Genomic DNA, 17,531 nt, shown 5'->3' on the forward strand with positions numbered 1-17,531 from the left:
AGATTCCAGCTCAAGCCCATCCTAGCAAACTCTATAGGTCATTCTCAATACACTCATGGATTATCCATTGGGCCCACACTGCCAAGTTCACCTGCCACTTGGTGGACCACTCTAGATAAGGACACCCACAAATATTTTTGCTAGAAATAAAACTGTTTCCTAACCCACCTCAGGTTAGTTACAGTCCTTGCTGACTCACATAACTTCAGACCTTGTCTCCTGCTTACTTTGATCACAAGGCAACAGCGTTATCTTCACTGTAGATTTGTATTCTGAAAAAGATCATTTCAAATCAGGTCCAAACTGAAAGACTAAATTAAGGGTTTGAAGCTGTTTTATACATGGATAGAATATGCACACAATGCTCTAACTTCTGGTGTAGCTGGTCTCTCTTCCTTTCATTCTTTACTTCCATACCAACCTTCTGTTGAAGTAACAGTTGTCTCTGTTTTCAGAAGATTTTCGTCACTCATTTTTTGTGTCACTAAGAACTTATACTGGACCCTTCGGAACGAAGAAAATCATCAATGCAAAAGCTTTTCTTTTAAAACTACCTGCTGCCAAAATTAATACTACATTTCATGTTCTTCCACTGAAAAACTGTCTACAGCTGCCTGGAGGCGAAGGGAAGATGTTGTAATGGTACTGCTGGGTTGGATTTGTGGCCTGTGGGGGGGGGGGGGTTTTGTTGTTGTTTTTTGTTTTTTTGGCTGTCCTCCCTGTTTAACTTTTAAGTTTCAGATGAAATTGTTAGTTTTGCTTTGTGCTGGTGATTCACCAGTGAGGGGAGTCTTTTTTATTTTTTCCATGTTTTTCCATGCTTCCGACAGCTGAATAGAACAATCAAGTGTGGGTTATTCTAAGGCTGGAGGGTGCCACAGCCTTTTTTTTTGGCTGTTTGTTTCAGTTAATAGTTAATAGCCTTTCTGTCCTTCCTCTAGTTGTCCAGTTAGTAACCAAACTATGACATTTGCTTGTGTCACTTGTTCTTATAACTGGATATTTGTCAATGCAATTGGCACTCTATTTTCGACGAGAAGCCTGGGTTCGGGAGAGCCCAAGTGTCCTGGAGGGACGTTCCCTGCTGGATAATCGATGGACGAGTGGCAGAAGTGGCACGTCGTGTGCCTGGTTGGACTGTCTATTGAGGACATTGAAGACATCTACCTGTTCGGAACCATGATAACGGGGTTCTTGCTGATCGGAGCTGGCTTGGCCCTGGCTTATCGGAAATTGAAGAAAGCGGTGAATGCCTTTCAAAACCCCACAAGGCTGGCCGCTATTATCGAAAATGCGGGAAGAGCTGTGAGTACTCAGACTGTTCTTACTGAACGCAATATGGGAAAGATCTTGGAGGAGCTCACGGTTCTAAAACAGATGATACAACAGGAGACCAGTGATGGACATTAAGAACAACTGTAAAATTGATACAGTTTGTTCATCCCAAAACAACATTTACAACACCCCCACCCCGACGGCGCCAGCTGGACAATGCTTGAAGGTTGATGCCGAGGAGAACAACAACAATTCTTCCCAGAGATACAATACCAAGAACGAACTGACTCTCTTGCCCTATTCCACAAGGCCACCTGCGTAGGCTGCGGACTGTTGATTTTCACCTAATAGTCGAAAGGACACTCTCTCAGGCTGAACACAGGATACACATCCCCACACAGACGCACACACGTACACTGATACTGATACGTCCTCACCCAACGCCTCCCATGCTTTCCTCCCATCCGATGTGGACATCGGCTCAGCCGGAGGCGCAATCGCGAGATTGCAGCATCCCAGATGCAACTGTTCACACTGGAACATCAAAAGATTCAGCAGAGCGACTGAGTTCAAAGCACCTGAGCAAAAACACGTAGTGTGACCAGTAACACAAATATGTGTCAGTTAGAGGCTGCTTGCTTCTACCTAAGTCAAATCTCATTTACCACACTTACCTCAGGAACTGCATACACTGTGTTTTCAATGGTTTCCCTGGTATCTGGTGGTCAGACATGAATAAATAAATATGTAGTGATTTTCTTTAACTTATATTTTTCTTTGCAAGCTTTAACTGACGATTTCTATTATTCTGCATTCCTAAGTCATTTCAGCTGATGTTACATTAAATCCAAATTTTATCAAAATAATTGAATTCTCACACATAAACTAGACCTGGCATGGCACTCCAACCTGATATCACGGCAGAGCATGTAATAGACACACCAGTCCACTGCGTCCATTTCAAGCTTCGCCTTTCCAAAGTGTAAAAAAGACACACATGCAGAAGTTTCATTACTGTATGCGAACGCTGCAGTACCAGCAGAATAAGATAAAATATTTAAAGCAACAAAGTCAGTAGTGAGGAAAAAGGTATGATGAAGTACATTCCAGGGTTCTTAATATATGTATACACGTGTAAATGTATTAATAATGTCCATTTAAATGCTTTCAGATAATTATTTTCATGTTGGCTTGAAATAAAATATCTCCCTCTGCTGTTGTTGCAATTTCTACATGCATGTAGATTTCACATTTCAGCAAGGCAAAGCGTGGAATGGAAACAGTGGTCACTCATAGTTGGGATTAGTAAAGTACGTTGGCAAAAGTTTCAGTTTCAGTTTCAATTTTATTTCTATAGCACATTTAAAAGTCTCTGGTACATCAAAGTGCTTCACAGAAAAGCCACATTTGCGGGGTTAATAATAACAAGCAATGTATTTTGCAACAACAAGTATTTTGACGATTTTTTTATTTATTTACTTTTGCAATATCTTGATAAATACTTGCTTGGACTTACTTTTATGTTTCGTTCGATGATGAATATAACCTATAACGAGGATTATGATGATGGCAGCAACAACAACACACACAGTCACGGTGGTATTGTTGGCATCTATGTGGCCTGTAAAGGAAAAACAAAACTGATTACAAAGGCACTGTACAATTCTAAGTTGATATTATTAATACAAAAAATAATAATAATAGATATTTAAGGCAGTTTTTGTTTTTTTTGCTAGAGTAGAAAACTCAATCTTCAAATATTTTTATTTTTAGAGTTTGTATTTCACTAAAGTTCTGTTGCATGACATCTTTAAAAGGATATCTTTTAAATTTTCATTCATTATTTCTTTGGCATCTAATCTTACCTGACTTCGTGTCACATTGAGATTTTAGCACCATCGTGCTATTTTTCCAGCTTACTTCATTGCTATGATTACAAAAGACAGTGTCTTGCTGCAGGTAAACAATCAGAGAGGAAAGCATGTCTGTGGTGCTGGGATTTTCTTCCAAAAGAGAGCAGTTGTGAGCATCACATCTAAAAGTACAGCTGATGTTCAGGTCCACTATAGTGCAGGTTACAGTCAGGTTACAGGAGTCTGAGCTGCTGGAGGTCAATGTCAGATTAACTGGAGACACTGGATCTGGGAATTAAAAGCAGGTGTGAATAGAATTAACACAGATATATGCTGTGTCAATATTTGAAATGAAAATGACAAAAATAAACCTACCTTGGACTATGACCTTGATTTCACCTACCCTTTGCTCTTTTCCCCCAGTCACTACTGCAGTATAATCTCCACTGTCACTGTGTTTTACATTTTTCAATACCAAAGAGTAATTTTGGCCAAAAAAATCAGCTCTTACTTCATAGCTGCCAAACAATACTGACTCTTTATTATAACTGATTTTACCAACATAATTACTGGTATTAAACTTCCAGAAAAAGTCAGTCTTTTTCTCAAGTTTAACAGGTTTCTCTACATCCAAGTGTAAGTCCTTTCCGTGCAGTACAAACACATGTTGGAGCCCTAAAAGAAAAGAAACCAAAAAGTATCAGAATCATGAACATTCAGCTCCAATTCTGTTAAACCAAACACAACAGTAATACAAAAAAGACCTGACACAAATATTGTTGCAGTGTTGTGGATATTTATTTTGTAGTACTTTTTTCACCAGAGCTTTTCTGTTCTTTGCACACCTCACAAAGCACTTTGGTCAGGTCTTGGTAATCTACTCACACAGGGGCAGGCATGATTGAACGATGGAGACCAGCTGTGTTGGTCAACCTCTCCTGACACCACCCACTGCTCCACCCTATCATTTGATTATTTTCATTATTGTCTAGTCACATGGGCATAGAAAAAAAGTGCTGGCGTGAATGGGTAAATGAGGCAAGTTGTGTAAAGCACTTTGAGTTCTCAGAGTAGAAAAGGGCTATATAAGAACCAGTCCATTTACATCAAACTGCTTGCTGTCTGTGGCACCCACCAAACATTATGGGTTTCACACATCAGATAATCAGTATCAGAATCAGAATACTTTAATCATCCCTAAGGAAATTATGTTTGTGGAAAACCCAAACTTTTATGAGATACACCTTCAATCTCACTTCAGACAGTGCAACTCTCATGTCTCGAGATATGACCAAATATATTAAACCAATCAGAACATGACCAGGGTTTGGACCAGTAAGCAGAGTCTCACACATCTCTCTGCAGCTTATCTCCTACTGTTATACACTTAAAATTCCCATCACCACAGAGACTCTGTGTGTTGGGATTTTAAGGGTATATTTTAGTGGTGGGTTTTGATAATCGATTTATCGATTAAAATCGATTCTGGCTTGGATAACGTGATATCGATTCATTAAAATCCTGAATGGATTTTTTTAATATTAATTTATTTTGCCCAAAACGCCAGAATCTCAGGTTAAACCTCACAAAATTTCAAGAACCACCAAACAGCTAAAACAGTAAATGAGAGCAGGTACACAGATTCTGCACAAAGATGTAAACACAAAGCTCGGACCTGCCGACGGAACAGAATCGGTGAGATGTCGCCTTTCTCACCCGACGGCACTGACACGGTCGGGGCTGAAAGCCGACAGCTCGCTGATTCCGATGTTTCGGCGGGTCCGAGCTTTGTGTTTATGCCCTTTTTGCGCTGATTCTAAAACTGTTAGTTTTATCTCTCTCCAAACATTATTGACCGAACCAGCAGCAAAAGAAGATCCAAACTACGCTTCACATAAACATCGTCATGGACTCCCTCTTACTTTGCTGTTTTGCTTCCACCACACTTCATGCACAGCTCTCTCTGTATACTTCAAGAACAGTTTCCCGTCTAAAAATCTGTTTTCTGCATTATTCGCTTGCTTGTTACGCACAAGTCTACCGTTGTTACCGCTGTTTTTTTCCCTTTTACTTCCGAAAAGAAAGCCTAATTTCTGCTGTTCAATAGGTTACTGAACAAATGTAAACTTTTTAAAATTATGTAAAATGCAAAACGCTTAGCTGTGTCTGTAATAAAACCACTGTAACTTCAGAGGTAATGTTCATATGTTGATTAATGGTTTTCTTTCGTTTTTGATGTACTGCAGAATATTTTTATAAAATCCCAGGCCAGGAAAACCTTCATGTTTTTCTGTGTTTTATCTTTAGCTACTTTGACACAAAGGCCTCTGCTGTGATGCTTACACCTTTGATAAAGCCTTGCGAGTGTCAGCTTCCTTTTTATAGATACAAAAATATGTAAATGTACTGATCTGAATTATAATATTTCTGACTGTCTGAGGCAAAATTTCCCAGATTTAAATCGAATCGAATCTAATTGAATCGAATCGTGGATCGAATCGATTCGGGACCTTGTGAATCGGAATCGGAATCGAATCGATTCTAGAAATCAGTGACGATACCCAGCCCTAGTATATTTCTCGGTGATTCCAGATCAGAAATAAGGCAAATAATAAAAAAGTTACCCTTAAAATTTAAAAAAATATATAGTTTATTTGTTTAAACTGCACCAAAAAAATGGCCTGTGTTTGTATAGCGTTTTACTAGTCCCTAAGGACCCCAAAGCGCTTTACACAACCAGTCATCCACCCATTCACACACTGGTGATGCCAAGCTACATTGTAGCCACAGCTGCCCTGGGGCGCACTGACAGAGGTGAGGCTGCCGGACACTGGCGCCACCGGCCCTCTGACCACCACCAGTAGGCAACGGGTGAATGACAGAGACTGCTCGAACCCCCAACCTTCCGATTACAAGGCGAACTCCCAACTCTTGAGCCACGATCGCCCCGTTATATATGGGCTAATGGGCTCTTCAATGTCTTCTTAGTAAATAACAGCAGCAAAGGAGTTCCAACAATCTTTCACTCTACTTTATATATCAACCAAAGACCAGGTCAGTTAGGGTTACTTTGAAAGTTGCACTCTTGGCCTCCCACGCACTAAAAAAAAATTGTTATATATTTTTTTTTAGTGCAGGATACTGTGGCTCCTATGAAGATTAAATCAACATCCTAGGGAGGATTCACTCCTCAGCAGGGCTCTAGAGTGCGACGCAACCTAAATTCTCAATGGTGCAACTAAAAAAGTCTGACGTCGCATCGGTGCTACCAGCTGTTCAAGTAAAAAACTAAAGTCTTCATAACTCTGAAAGTCTCCATGTGGTCAACAACAGATACACAACATGCCCATATCATGGTCAAACCAATCAGAGATAGTCAAGGGCAGGACCTCTCTGATTGGCCATGGTACAGATATTCCTTTATTCCTTTAGGCCTACGTGTGTGTACTTTCAAAAGTGCTGACGGACAGAGTAGCCTAGTATCCAGAAAACACACTATATACCAGGATAAATACATTGCCCAAATGTCCCCAAGTCTGAAATAATTCTTCACAAGAAAAATGGCTTAAACGTAAACCCCACATACATTTATTGGTGTCATCACAGACACATTGGGAAAAAAAAGGTGTGTGTGTGGAGGGGGGGGTTGGCCATCTGAGGGGCATGTGACTGCAATGGAGGATCGTCCATAAAATATCCAACTGTTCAGATATTAAGATGTTCAGTTTTAAGCCTTTGAGACACTTTGAGGTCCTTTTAATTTAGATTTACTTTTTATTTAATATATCTTGAGATGTTTTAAGTTTAAATTTCAGCTCGGTGAAACACTTGAAGCACAAGCACTTTTTCAGTAACTTATCTTTCTTGTAGAACTGTGCTCCAAATAAAGAACTTTGTGTTGACAAGATTGATAGTTAACCATTTATAAATCAATATTGTCTGTATGGACAGCAATTTTCAAAAAAAAAAAAAAGGTGAACATGTAAAACTGTGGTGTTCTGCAATGCGTTTGAAATATTTGGGCGCACCTAAGAAAAAAAGTTAAGTGCACTAATGCAACCGAGGCAAAATGTTAGTCTAGAGCCCTGCTCAATGAAATTTACAAACGAGCACCTAAAAAGCAGACCTCTGAAATTACAAAGTACAAATACTTTGTTACATTGTTAGTTCGTACTAGAAAGAAAGTACAAATACTTTGTTACCGTGTTAAGTAGACTTCTTAGGTATCTTTACTTTATTTCAGTATTTACTTTCATGATAGCTTTTTGCTTTTGCTCCATACATTTTAAGAGAAATAGCTTATATTTTAAAAACAGGCTATTACTTTTTTTTACTTTAGGTTTAAAGCACCCGAGGGAGGTTTTTATTTACCAGCATACATGCCTTTAAAAATTAAACTGATTGGAGCATGAATGATGGGCACATAAATTGTAGGATATTAACAAGTTTAAATATTAGTATAAAAACTAGCTATTTACCTTTTGTTTCAGATGAATACATCCACAAAATTGCGCCCCAAAATAAAATGCAACGCATCTTGATATGTGCCTTCAAAATTCTGGTAAAGCTTTCAAAGTTCTTGTAAAGCTTGACTCAGGAAGTTTGAACATCCTGTTTTGTTTTACACTTTCTGTGTAGGTTTTTTCTCTGACTCGTTCACGCTTCTCAACTGATCTATCGCCACTGATGGTCCCATTTACCCTCCATCTTTGAAAAAGACAGTTTTAAAGTTCCATAATTTATATAAATTTACTATAAATTTCTGAGCTTTGCTGAGAAATTGACAGTTTCTGTCAACAGAAATTAGAAAACTGAAAACACAAACATTACATTTTTAGTAAGAGCTTAATGCAGTGACTGAAACTGAAAACTTTATCATTAAATGTCTGTGAAGGTTCTCAGTCATCCAGGTCATCGTAGTCAAAGGAGCTTGCAAAGAAAAGCGTCTGGACTTCTTTAAGTTACTTGAAGACGTTTCACCTCTCATCTGAGAAGCTTCTTCATTAAACGTTAAATGTTTATCATTAAACATCATCACATCTAAAAGTACCAGAGTATTCAAATGTACAAATTTGCTCTGTATTGTAAATTGACTTGCGTGGTGGTGATGTGCATGCTTTAGTGTGTGTGTTATTTATGGGTTTGAGAAACACTGATGTGTGAGTTTGAGTGGGAGGTGTCTGTGTTCAGCAGTGATGCCTTGAGGAGAAAAAAACAGTTCCTGAGAGTGTTGGTGCTGATTTGGATAGACTGCAGTGCCTCCTAGAGGGCAGTAGGTCAAACAGGTGAGATGTAGAATGGCTGAAGTCTTTTGTAACAACAGTCAATGATCTGCTGCATTTTGTTGACCACTTTTTGGAGCCTCTTATGCAGTATGTAAGTATCCTCTCAATGGCTGAGCAGTGGAGGTTCACCAGTACAGTTGGGAACTGAAGAAAATGTAATGATTTGGATTCCATTTATGATATCACTGAGTGATTGAATTCCTTATCAGTTCTCACTGGCTCTGCTTTGAGAGTCACCGCCATCGCTAAACAGCATATCAAAGACATTACAGTAGTGCTTATGAATTGCATCCTCCGTGGTAAAATGGTTGTGCATGTTGGAGGTATGTCTCCTCTTTCCCGTCATCAGTTTGGGGTTGTTACTCAAGAAATGTCATTATTACACATATTACAAAGATGACTTTTCATAAAAGTAATATAGTACACTACTTATTTCTCTCAGGAGAAAATTTTCTACATAAAATGACCAGAAATTAAACATGTCCCATTTAACCATACACACTTCAGGCTACAGTCCCACTCGCCAATTTAAATCCCTATCCTGAGGTTCTCATCATCCTCTATGTGCACAGCCTAGATACAGCAAACTATGATCTCTTGTATCCTCCCTGCTGAACTTTATGTTTTTAGTCACTGAGTTGATGTGAACAGTAAAGGCTTCTAGATCTTGGGTTTTGATTTTGATCCATGTGTAATCCAAGTATCTGTACCTGTGGCTGGGTGCTTTCCCTTTGAAAGTGCCAAGAGCTTTACTTTCCACTTCCTCCATGTAGAGGTTGGCTGCAATGGGTGACACTGATGAGCCCATGACACATTCATGTTTTTGTCTATAGAAACCCGCGTTGTATAGAGTTGGTTCTGTTTTGCAAGTACCTAAAGGGACAAGCCCCACTAGGGTTTAACTACCTGGGACTTTTTATCTGGTTTTGAAGCTGAAGAAGATAAGAGGTGAAACACCTTCATGAAACTGAAAGAAATCCAGTTGGTTTCTTTCCTTAGTTTAAGTTAGGGCTGTGGCTACCTTTACTGTGTGATGTGCAAACCATGTATGTGCGGTCAGTGCCTTTTAAATCATTTTTCATTAAATTATCTGACAAATAATATGGTTTTATTTATACTCAGAGGTTGTGCTTTAGTTTTGGTGAGTGAAATTCTAGCATTTCTTAGTCTATTGACACTGATCTAAGCAGCTACTGAATGTATGTCAGCACTTTGCAACCACATAGATTGTGATTGCAGGTTTCTAGCCAAGCTTGTTTTTAGAGCAAAGGTGGGCAATTAATTTTCTCAGGGGACCACATGAGAAACTGGGACTGCTGTGGAAACCTTTAGCAAAAAGCTGGACTCACTTTGGCTCTGTATTAATTTTCTCTTTTTCAGCTGCTACTGATGAGAGTAGATATGACAATTAGAAAATGAAAATGCAAAATGTGTATGTGGCGTGAATAAGACACGGCGGGACCACGGAGCAACGTTCAGAGTCATCTTTATTTACATCTCACCACACCACAACACCCCCAAACCCCTGAGTCCCCGTGTTTTTAACTAGGCGGGCGTGATTAAGGATGCCGTGCAGGTGCGTCCGCCCTCCCTGCACGGCACCGCAGACCACGCCCCACCACATACCCCCATCGCCCGATTGAGGCCGGGGAGCCATCCGGCCGAACCTACTCCCCCACCGCCAGTGGGAGAGGGAATCAGCCCGGACAGCTGGTACCCCCAGGCCCCGGCCAAGCGACGGGGAGGTGCGAGTTCAGGCGGCCGCCCGCGAATCCAGCGGCGCAGGCAAAGCTGGTTCGGAAGTCGGACACGTGACAGGTGCACCCGGCGCGGCCGGCACAAGCGTGAGCCCCAGCTCACAGGTGGCTGGGCAGAGGTGTGGCGTGTACAGGCCTCTGGTGGTGGTGAGGCCGGTCTGGCGAGCACGGCGATCTCAAGCGTGGCGCCCGCCTCGCTCGCCAGTTCCACTCGAGCAAGCTCCCCTGGCACTGGGACCTCCAGCTCCTTGCGCGGCCCCTCCGTCACCGCTGTCGCTCCCTGCTGGAGCAGCCCATAGCGCGACTCCTCCGTCACTACTGCTCCCTCCGCCGCCACTCCCGGCTCGAGCAGCCCCTCGTGCAGCTCCTCTTTCTCCAACCGGCGCAGACCCTCGCGCACCTCGTCTGCCGCCTCCGGTTGGAGCGGCTCATCCACCACTCCCGGCAGGAGCAGCCCTTCACCTGGCTGTTCCCCCTCCTCCGGCAGGCGCAGATCCCCGCGCGCCTCGTCTGCCACCTCCGGCTGCTGAGGTGCCTCACGCGGCTCCTCCACCGCTTCACTGTCCTCGGGACACACCTGTGGGGGTGGCGCCCAGGCCCAGAGCAGCGCCGCCAGCTCCCCAATCCTTTCCAGGTGCCGCTCGGACTGGTCCTGCAGCTCTTCCTGCTGGCGACGCACCTCCGCCGCCTGCTCCCGCTGGGCGGCCGCCATTTCGGCCACCCTCTGGGCCAGCTCCTCCATTCCCTGGCTCCGATATGGACCCGCCGTGCTGCCTCCTGGGTTTCGGCACCAATGTGGCGTGAATAAGACACGGCGGGACCACGGAGCAACGTTCAGCGTCATCTTTATTTACATCTCACCACACCACAACACCCCCAAACCCCTGAGTCCCCGTGTTTTTAACTAAGCGGGCGTGATTAAGGATGCCGTGCAGGTGCGTCCGCCCTCCCTGCACGGCACCGCAGACCACGCCCCACCACAGTGTACAATGAAAACACCAATACTTTATCACTTAAGTGTGACGAAGTGGTCAAAGGGGTTATAAAAATAAATAAATGTAGCCCTGTCTGAAATTATTCAGGCTTACAGGGTAAAGGAAAAAAAGTCTACTATTATAAAAAATGGTTAAAATATAAATAGTTGATAAAAGGTTTAAAATCATATGCTTTGGTACAAATGTATTTCATTTACAGTTAAGAGTCCAATAAATAAAAGGGTTTCATGATTTAGAGTTCATTTTCTATGCAGAATCAATATGTTGGGGTGTAACCTAAGTTTATTTACCCATCTAATGTCAGTTATCTCAATGTTGTATTGTCATTGGTTGTTGTGCTGACGAGCCAGTCAATGTCATTCTTCTCTGCTATGGGGGCGGGACGAGTGGTAAGATTTGTGTGAGTCTGTGGGAGCGGACACAGAAGCTAAGTCCGAAGAGAGAGATGTTGTAAGGCAAACGTGGTGTGGATTTTGCATCTAAGTGTATCATTGAGGTCGACTACCCGTGGTCCTGATATTACTTATTTGTGATCTGCAAGAGGTAAATGAGACTGTGTGCCTTGACATTTGTACTGTAACTATTTGTTATAGTGGAAGCTGGACACTCTGGTGACAGTGGCAGAGAAAAGGACATTAAAGAAACTGCTGGACATTATGAACAATGCTGGGCATCCTCTGCACACGGCCATAAACAACCAGAAGAGTCTGTTCAGTGACAGGTTGCTTCTCCCCAAGACAAGAACTAACAGACTTAAAAACTCCTTTGTCCCACACGCCATCAGACTGTTTAACTCCTCTCTGGAGGGGAGAGGGAGGGGAAACAGGAGGACGAAGGAGGGGGGAACAACTAAGCTGTAGTGCCTCTGCACCTCACTGTACAATACCTTTTGTGCAATACTTTTTGTAAATAGTCAACAGTGCAATAGACTCAATACTTGAAATGTGCAATTCACTTGTATTTTTATTTTTTATTCCTATTTATTCTATTTATCCCCTTTGTATATTTTATTTATATTTGTCTCTGTATTTATATATGTGTGTGTGTGTGTGTGTGTGTGTGTGTGTGTGTGTGTGTGTGTGTGTGTGTGTGTGTGTGTGTGTATATATATATATATATAAAACACCCAGCACGCCCCTGCGGGCGGTTTATCCTTCAAGCTCGGGTCCTCTACCAGAGGCCTGGGAGCTTGAGGGTCCTGCGCAGTATCTTAGCTGTTCCCAGGACTGCGCTCTTCTGGACAGAGATCTCCGATGTTGTTCCTGGGATCTGCTGGAGCCACTCGCCTAGCTTGGGAGTCACCGCACCTAGTGCTCCGATTACCACGGGGACCACCGTTACCTTCACCCTCCACATCCTCTCGAGCTCTTCTCTGAGCCCTTGGTATTTCTCCAGCTTCTCGTGTTCCTTCTTCCTGATATTGCTGTCATTCGGAACCGCTACATCGATCACTACGGCCATCTTCTTCTGTTTGTCTACCACCACTATGTCCGGTTGGTTAGCCACCACCATTTTGTCCGTCTGTATCTGGAAGTCCCACAGGATCTTAGCTCGGTCATTCTCCACCACCCTTGGGGGCATCTCCCATTTTGACCTCGGGACTTCCAGGTTATACTCGGCACAGATGTTCCTGTACACTATGCCGGCCACTTGGTTATGGCGTTCCATGTATGCCTTGCCTGCTAGCATCTTGCGCCCTGCTGTTATGTGCTGGATTGTCTCTGGGGCATCTTTACACAGCCTGCACCTGGGGTCTTGCCTGGTGTGATAGACCCCAGCCTCTATGGATCTTGTGCTCAGAGCTTGTTCTTGTGCTGCCATGATTAGTGCCTCTGTGCTGTCTTTCAGTCCAGCTTTGTCCAGCCACTGGTAGGATTTCTGGATATCAGCCACCTCCTCTATCTGCCGGTGGTACATACCGTGCAGGGGCCTGTCCTTCCATGATGGTTCCTCGTCTCCCTCCTCTTTCTTGGGTTTCTGCTGCCTGAGGTATTCACTGAGCACTCGGTCAGTTGGGGCCATCTTCCTAATGTATTCTTGGATGTTCGTTGTCTCATCCTGGACTGTGGTGCTGACACTCACCAGTCCCCGGCCCCCTTCCTTCCGCTTAGCGTACAGCCTCAGGGTGCTGGATTTGGGGTGAAACCCTCCATGCATGGTAAGGAGCTTTCTTGTCTTTATGTCAGTGGCTTCTATCTCCTCCTTTGGCCAGCCTATTACCCCAGCAGGGTACCTGATCACGGGCAGGGCGTACGTGTTGATGGCCCGGATCTTGTTCTTACCATTCAGCTGACTCCTCAGGACTTGCCTGACCCTCTGCAGGTACTTGGTGGTTGCAGCTTTTCTAGCGGCCTCTTCATGGTTCCCATTCGCCTGTGGGATCCCCAAGTACTTGTAACTGTCCTCTATGTCTGCAATGTTGCCTTCTGGTAGTTCAATCCCCTCAGTTCTGACTACCTTCCCTCTCTTTGTTACCATCCGACTACACTTCTCCAGTCCGAACGACATTCCAATGTCATTGCTGTATAGCCTGGTAGTGTGGATCAGTGAATCGATGTCTCGTTCACTCTTGGCATACAGCTTGATGTCATCCATGTACAGGAGGTGGCTGACAACTGCTCCGTTCTGTAGTCGGTATCCGTAGCCAGTCTTGTTAATGATCTCACTGAGGGGGTTCAGGCCTATGCAGAACAGCAGTGGGGACAGAGCATCTCCTTGGTAGATCCCGCACTTGATGGTGACTTGTGCTATGGGCTTGGAGTTGGCCTCTAGTGTTGTACGCCACATCCCCATTGAGTTCCTGATGAAGGCTCTTAGGGTCCCATTGATCTTGTACAATTCTAGGCATTCCAGTATCCAGCTGTGGGGCATTGAGTCATAGGCCTTCTTGTAATCAATCCAGGCAGTGCACAGGTTGGTCAGTCTGGTCTTGCAGTCTCGGCTGATTGTTCTGTCTACCAGTAGCTGGTGTTTTGCGCCTCTGGTATTCTTGCCAATTCCTTTCTGTGTCCCGCTCATGTATTGACCCATGTGCCTGTTCATCTTAGCCGATATGATGCCTGACAGGAGCTTCCATGTAGTACTGAGGCAGGTTATTGGTCGGTAGTTGGTATATATATATATATATATATATATATATATAACAGTTCTGTAACTGTAACTTCGGTCGTTGCTGTGCTTTTTTTGGAAGTCGAATTTCCCAGAGGAACCCACCCGAGGGATTAATAAAGTTCTATCTTATCTTATCTTAGTGGTAAAATGGTGTGATATGTGATGCTAACTAGCGGCTTGCTAATTAGCGCAGCTTACCGCGTTATGTGCTGTGATGCCATGCTGTATGTTTAGCTCTGTTATTTTCAGTCAAAGCATGCTAATGCTAAATCGTTATGTGATAGCATTTGGTATTGTAGCTCAAGTGTTTTAATATGTTTAGAAGCCGATGGACGCTCTGAAAGGAGAGGGAGAGAGAGGTTTCTGCCCGGATGGACCCTGCTGTTTTCTCACCCCTGACTGTTTTCTTACCCCTGACTGTCTTCACTACTGGTGAACTAACTGCCCGTTTCTGATTGCCCCACTAACAAACTCATTGGACTCGTGAGTACTAACTGGAACTAAAGTGCACGTATTTTGTTTATTGCTCAGTTTGAGTGAAGCGGCCATCAGTTTTAGGCCTCACCGCACCCGAACTTCGAATCAGGCCTGCAACAAGCACCGTGCTACAGGTGTAGTGTGGACAGGTTAAAGTGTGTGTGTGTGTGTGGGCCCACTGTTACAAATTCGGTTTAAATTGAGTAAGTGTGTAGTTTTAATCAAAGTTATTATCAAAGGTTGAAATTCATCCATTTTAAAGGTGTGAGCTGTTGTAACTGAAATAACAGTTGGCACCTAAGAAAGAGGTATTTTGTTTTGATAATCTTTTATTGAAAACCCATGTAGTCACTTTTACAGTAATTTTGTTTGTTTATTTTAATTCAATTCATTTTATAAAAGTAACTGTTTATTTTATTTCTTTTTGTCTAAATAAATACCCGGTGAGGGATAAATTTGTGTAAAATACAGTTGTGGTGGTCCTTATTATAGCAATTAGAGGGTATCAGGTATCATTATTAGTAGCACTATGAACCCAGGCCCAGTCTCATTGTACTATATACTCTAGCTTTACCATAGCTACGTGGGACCTGGGTTACATAAATAAATAAATAAGACAACGACACCTAGGGGAAAATTCACCCCTAAAGAAATCCTAAAGTCTTTTTAGAAACCAGAAAAGCTCACACAGGTTCAAAGATGCACAACTGAGTAGGGCTGGGTATCGTCACTGATTTCCTTCAATTCCAATTCACAAGGTCCCGAATCGATTCGATCCACGATTCGATATGATTCGATTTGAATCTGTTTTGCCTAGGACAGTCAGAAATATTATAATTCTGATCACGTATCAGTTCATATCCATATTTATATATCTATAAAAAGAAAGCTGACAATTATGAGACTTTATCAGAGATGTAAGCATCACAGCAGATGCCTTTATGTCAAAGTAACTGAGGATAAAACACAGAAAAACATGAAGGCGATTTTCCTTGCCTGGGATTTTATAGCAGACGACCTTAAAAATATTCTGCAGTAGATCAAAAATGAAAGAAAACCATTAATCAACATATGAACATTACCTGATGCTGCTGAAGTGAAGCAGAGCAAAGTTACAGAGGTGAGTGGTGCAGCTACCTTTCTTCACAATGGCTGGAATCAAAATAAATCGGCCATTCTACAAACAGGATGAAAAACTTGTCTCTAATAATCAGCTATTTACTATAGGCCTTCAAGCTGGCAGTAGTTACACCATTACTTAAAAAATCATCACTTGAGGTATGTTTTCTCCAATCTTCAAACTTTCTTTTATCTCAAAAATCTTAAGAGTGTAGCTGTAAAAAAAAAAAAAAAGCTAGCAGATCATCTGCAGAGGAATGGCTTATTTGAAGAGTTTCAGTCAGGTTTCAGAGCTCATCACAGCACAGAAACAGCTTTAGTGAAGGTTACAAATGATCTTCTTATAGCCTCTGACAGTGGACTCACCTCTGTGCTTGTCCTGCTAGACCTCAGTGCAGCGTTCGATACTGGTGACCATAACATTTGATTACAGTGATTAGAGCATGCTTTAGATTTTAAGAAATGCAGTTTCTAGTCAGATGCTTACTATGGATGGCATTACATTGGCCTCCAGTAACACTGTGAAGAGCCTTGGACTCATTTTTGACCAGGATATGTCATTCAATGTGCATATTAAACAAATATGTAGAACTGCTTTGTTCCATTTTTGCAATATCTCCAAAATTAGAAATGCCCGGTCTCAGAGTGATGATGAAAAACTATTTCATGCATTTATTACTTCAAGGCTGGACTACTGTAATTCATTATTACCAGGATGCCTTAAAAACTCCCTGAAAAGCCTTCAGTTAATCAAGCAGAAAGAAAGAGCATATTTCTCCTATATTAGCTTCTCTTCATTGGCTCCCTGATAAATCCTGCTCCTTACATGTGAGGTCTTGAATAATCAGCATGCATTTTTTGGAAAGCTAAATTCAGGTGAACCCAATGAGAGCCATTATACACAAATGGAGAAAAGCTGGAACAGTGCTGAAGGATCCCAGGAGTGACGGGTTGACCAACATTACTCCAAGAGTGCACCAAAGAGATCACAAAAGAACCTAGAACAACATTAAAGAACAGCAGGCTTCACATGTCTCAGTAAAGGTCAGAGTTCATTTTTCAACAATAGAAAGAGACTGTGCAGAAATGAAATCCATGGGACAGTTCAAAGAGAAATCCACAGCTGACCAAAAAGAACACAGAGGGTCGCCTCACATCTGTGAAAAAATAAATCAACTGAAATTGAGAAGTGCACACACACACACACACACACACAGGTGCCAGGATCTCCCGGATATGTATGGACGAAGGGGATGGACACTATATATATTGTAGTTAAAAGCGTCTTGTTCTTCTTCCTTTTTGCATGTAAGAGGAATCCACGTACAAGTATTAAAGTCTCTCAAACTGACTTTGTGTTCATCTCTTTATTGTTTCAACCTCTACAGACTATATACTTATGACTACTGTTTTTTCACAACCACATGACATTTTTTCTAAGTCTAGAAAATTGCCATTGATAATTTATTACCGATAGCCTCATTTTTTTAAGGCTTACATGTAGTGTGTTAGTTCATGTACTCTCCTCCTTTTTGGGACCTGTTATTTTTATGTAGCTATGAAAAGTTTCACATTTTCTAGACTGCATAATCTTAGAATATTTTTAAAGTTAAAGAGAACTGCATTAGATTTGTGTGTGATGAAAACAAAGCAGTCAGA

General features: G+C 42.3%; 1 protein-coding gene and 1 long non-coding RNA gene across 2 annotated transcripts; one reads left to right on the forward strand and one right to left on the reverse strand.

Moving 5' to 3' along the window:
• Nucleotides 1–499: 499 nt before the first annotated feature.
• Nucleotides 500–7,664, reverse strand: LOC146687294 (SLAM family member 5-like). The gene is made up of 6 exons (XM_085439469.1): nt 7,607–7,664; nt 3,504–3,803; nt 3,141–3,416; nt 2,792–2,896; nt 1,950–1,993; nt 500–1,809 (listed from the first exon to the last, which is right to left on the reverse strand). The coding sequence occupies exons 1-6, from the start codon at nt 7,662–7,664 to the stop codon at nt 1,573–1,575; spliced, it is 1,020 nt and encodes a 339-aa protein (XP_085295595.1). The 3' UTR covers nt 500–1,572.
• A 3,920-nt stretch (nt 7,665–11,584) lies between these two features.
• Nucleotides 11,585–16,126, forward strand: LOC146687295 (uncharacterized). The gene is made up of 2 exons (XR_014916441.1): nt 11,585–11,708; nt 14,599–16,126. It is a non-coding gene; the product is annotated as an uncharacterized LOC146687295 (long non-coding RNA).
• Nucleotides 16,127–17,531: the final 1,405 nt, after the last annotated feature.

This window comes from Copadichromis virginalis, linkage group LG18 (genome assembly GCF_057382275.1).
Source record: "Copadichromis virginalis isolate Kocher_CV1m ecotype Utaka linkage group LG18, C_Virginalis_male_GT1.1, whole genome shotgun sequence".
In the NCBI taxonomy this organism is placed as follows: domain Eukaryota; kingdom Metazoa; phylum Chordata; class Actinopteri; order Cichliformes; family Cichlidae; genus Copadichromis; species Copadichromis virginalis.

Excerpts from the sequence above, each read along its gene's own strand:
- LOC146687294 (XM_085439469.1), bottom strand. The coding sequence starts at position 7,664 with ATGCGTTGCATTTTATTTTGGGGCGCAATTTTGTGGATGTATTCATCT. Across the intron at positions 3,804-7,606 it reads GTATTCATCTGAAACAAAAG|GGCTCCAACATGTGTTTGTA; the intron begins GTAAATAGCTAG and ends CTTTTCTTTTAG. Across the intron at positions 2,897-3,140 it reads TCAATGTGACACGAAGTCAG|GCCACATAGATGCCAACAAT; the intron begins GTAAGATTAGAT and ends TTTCCTTTACAG.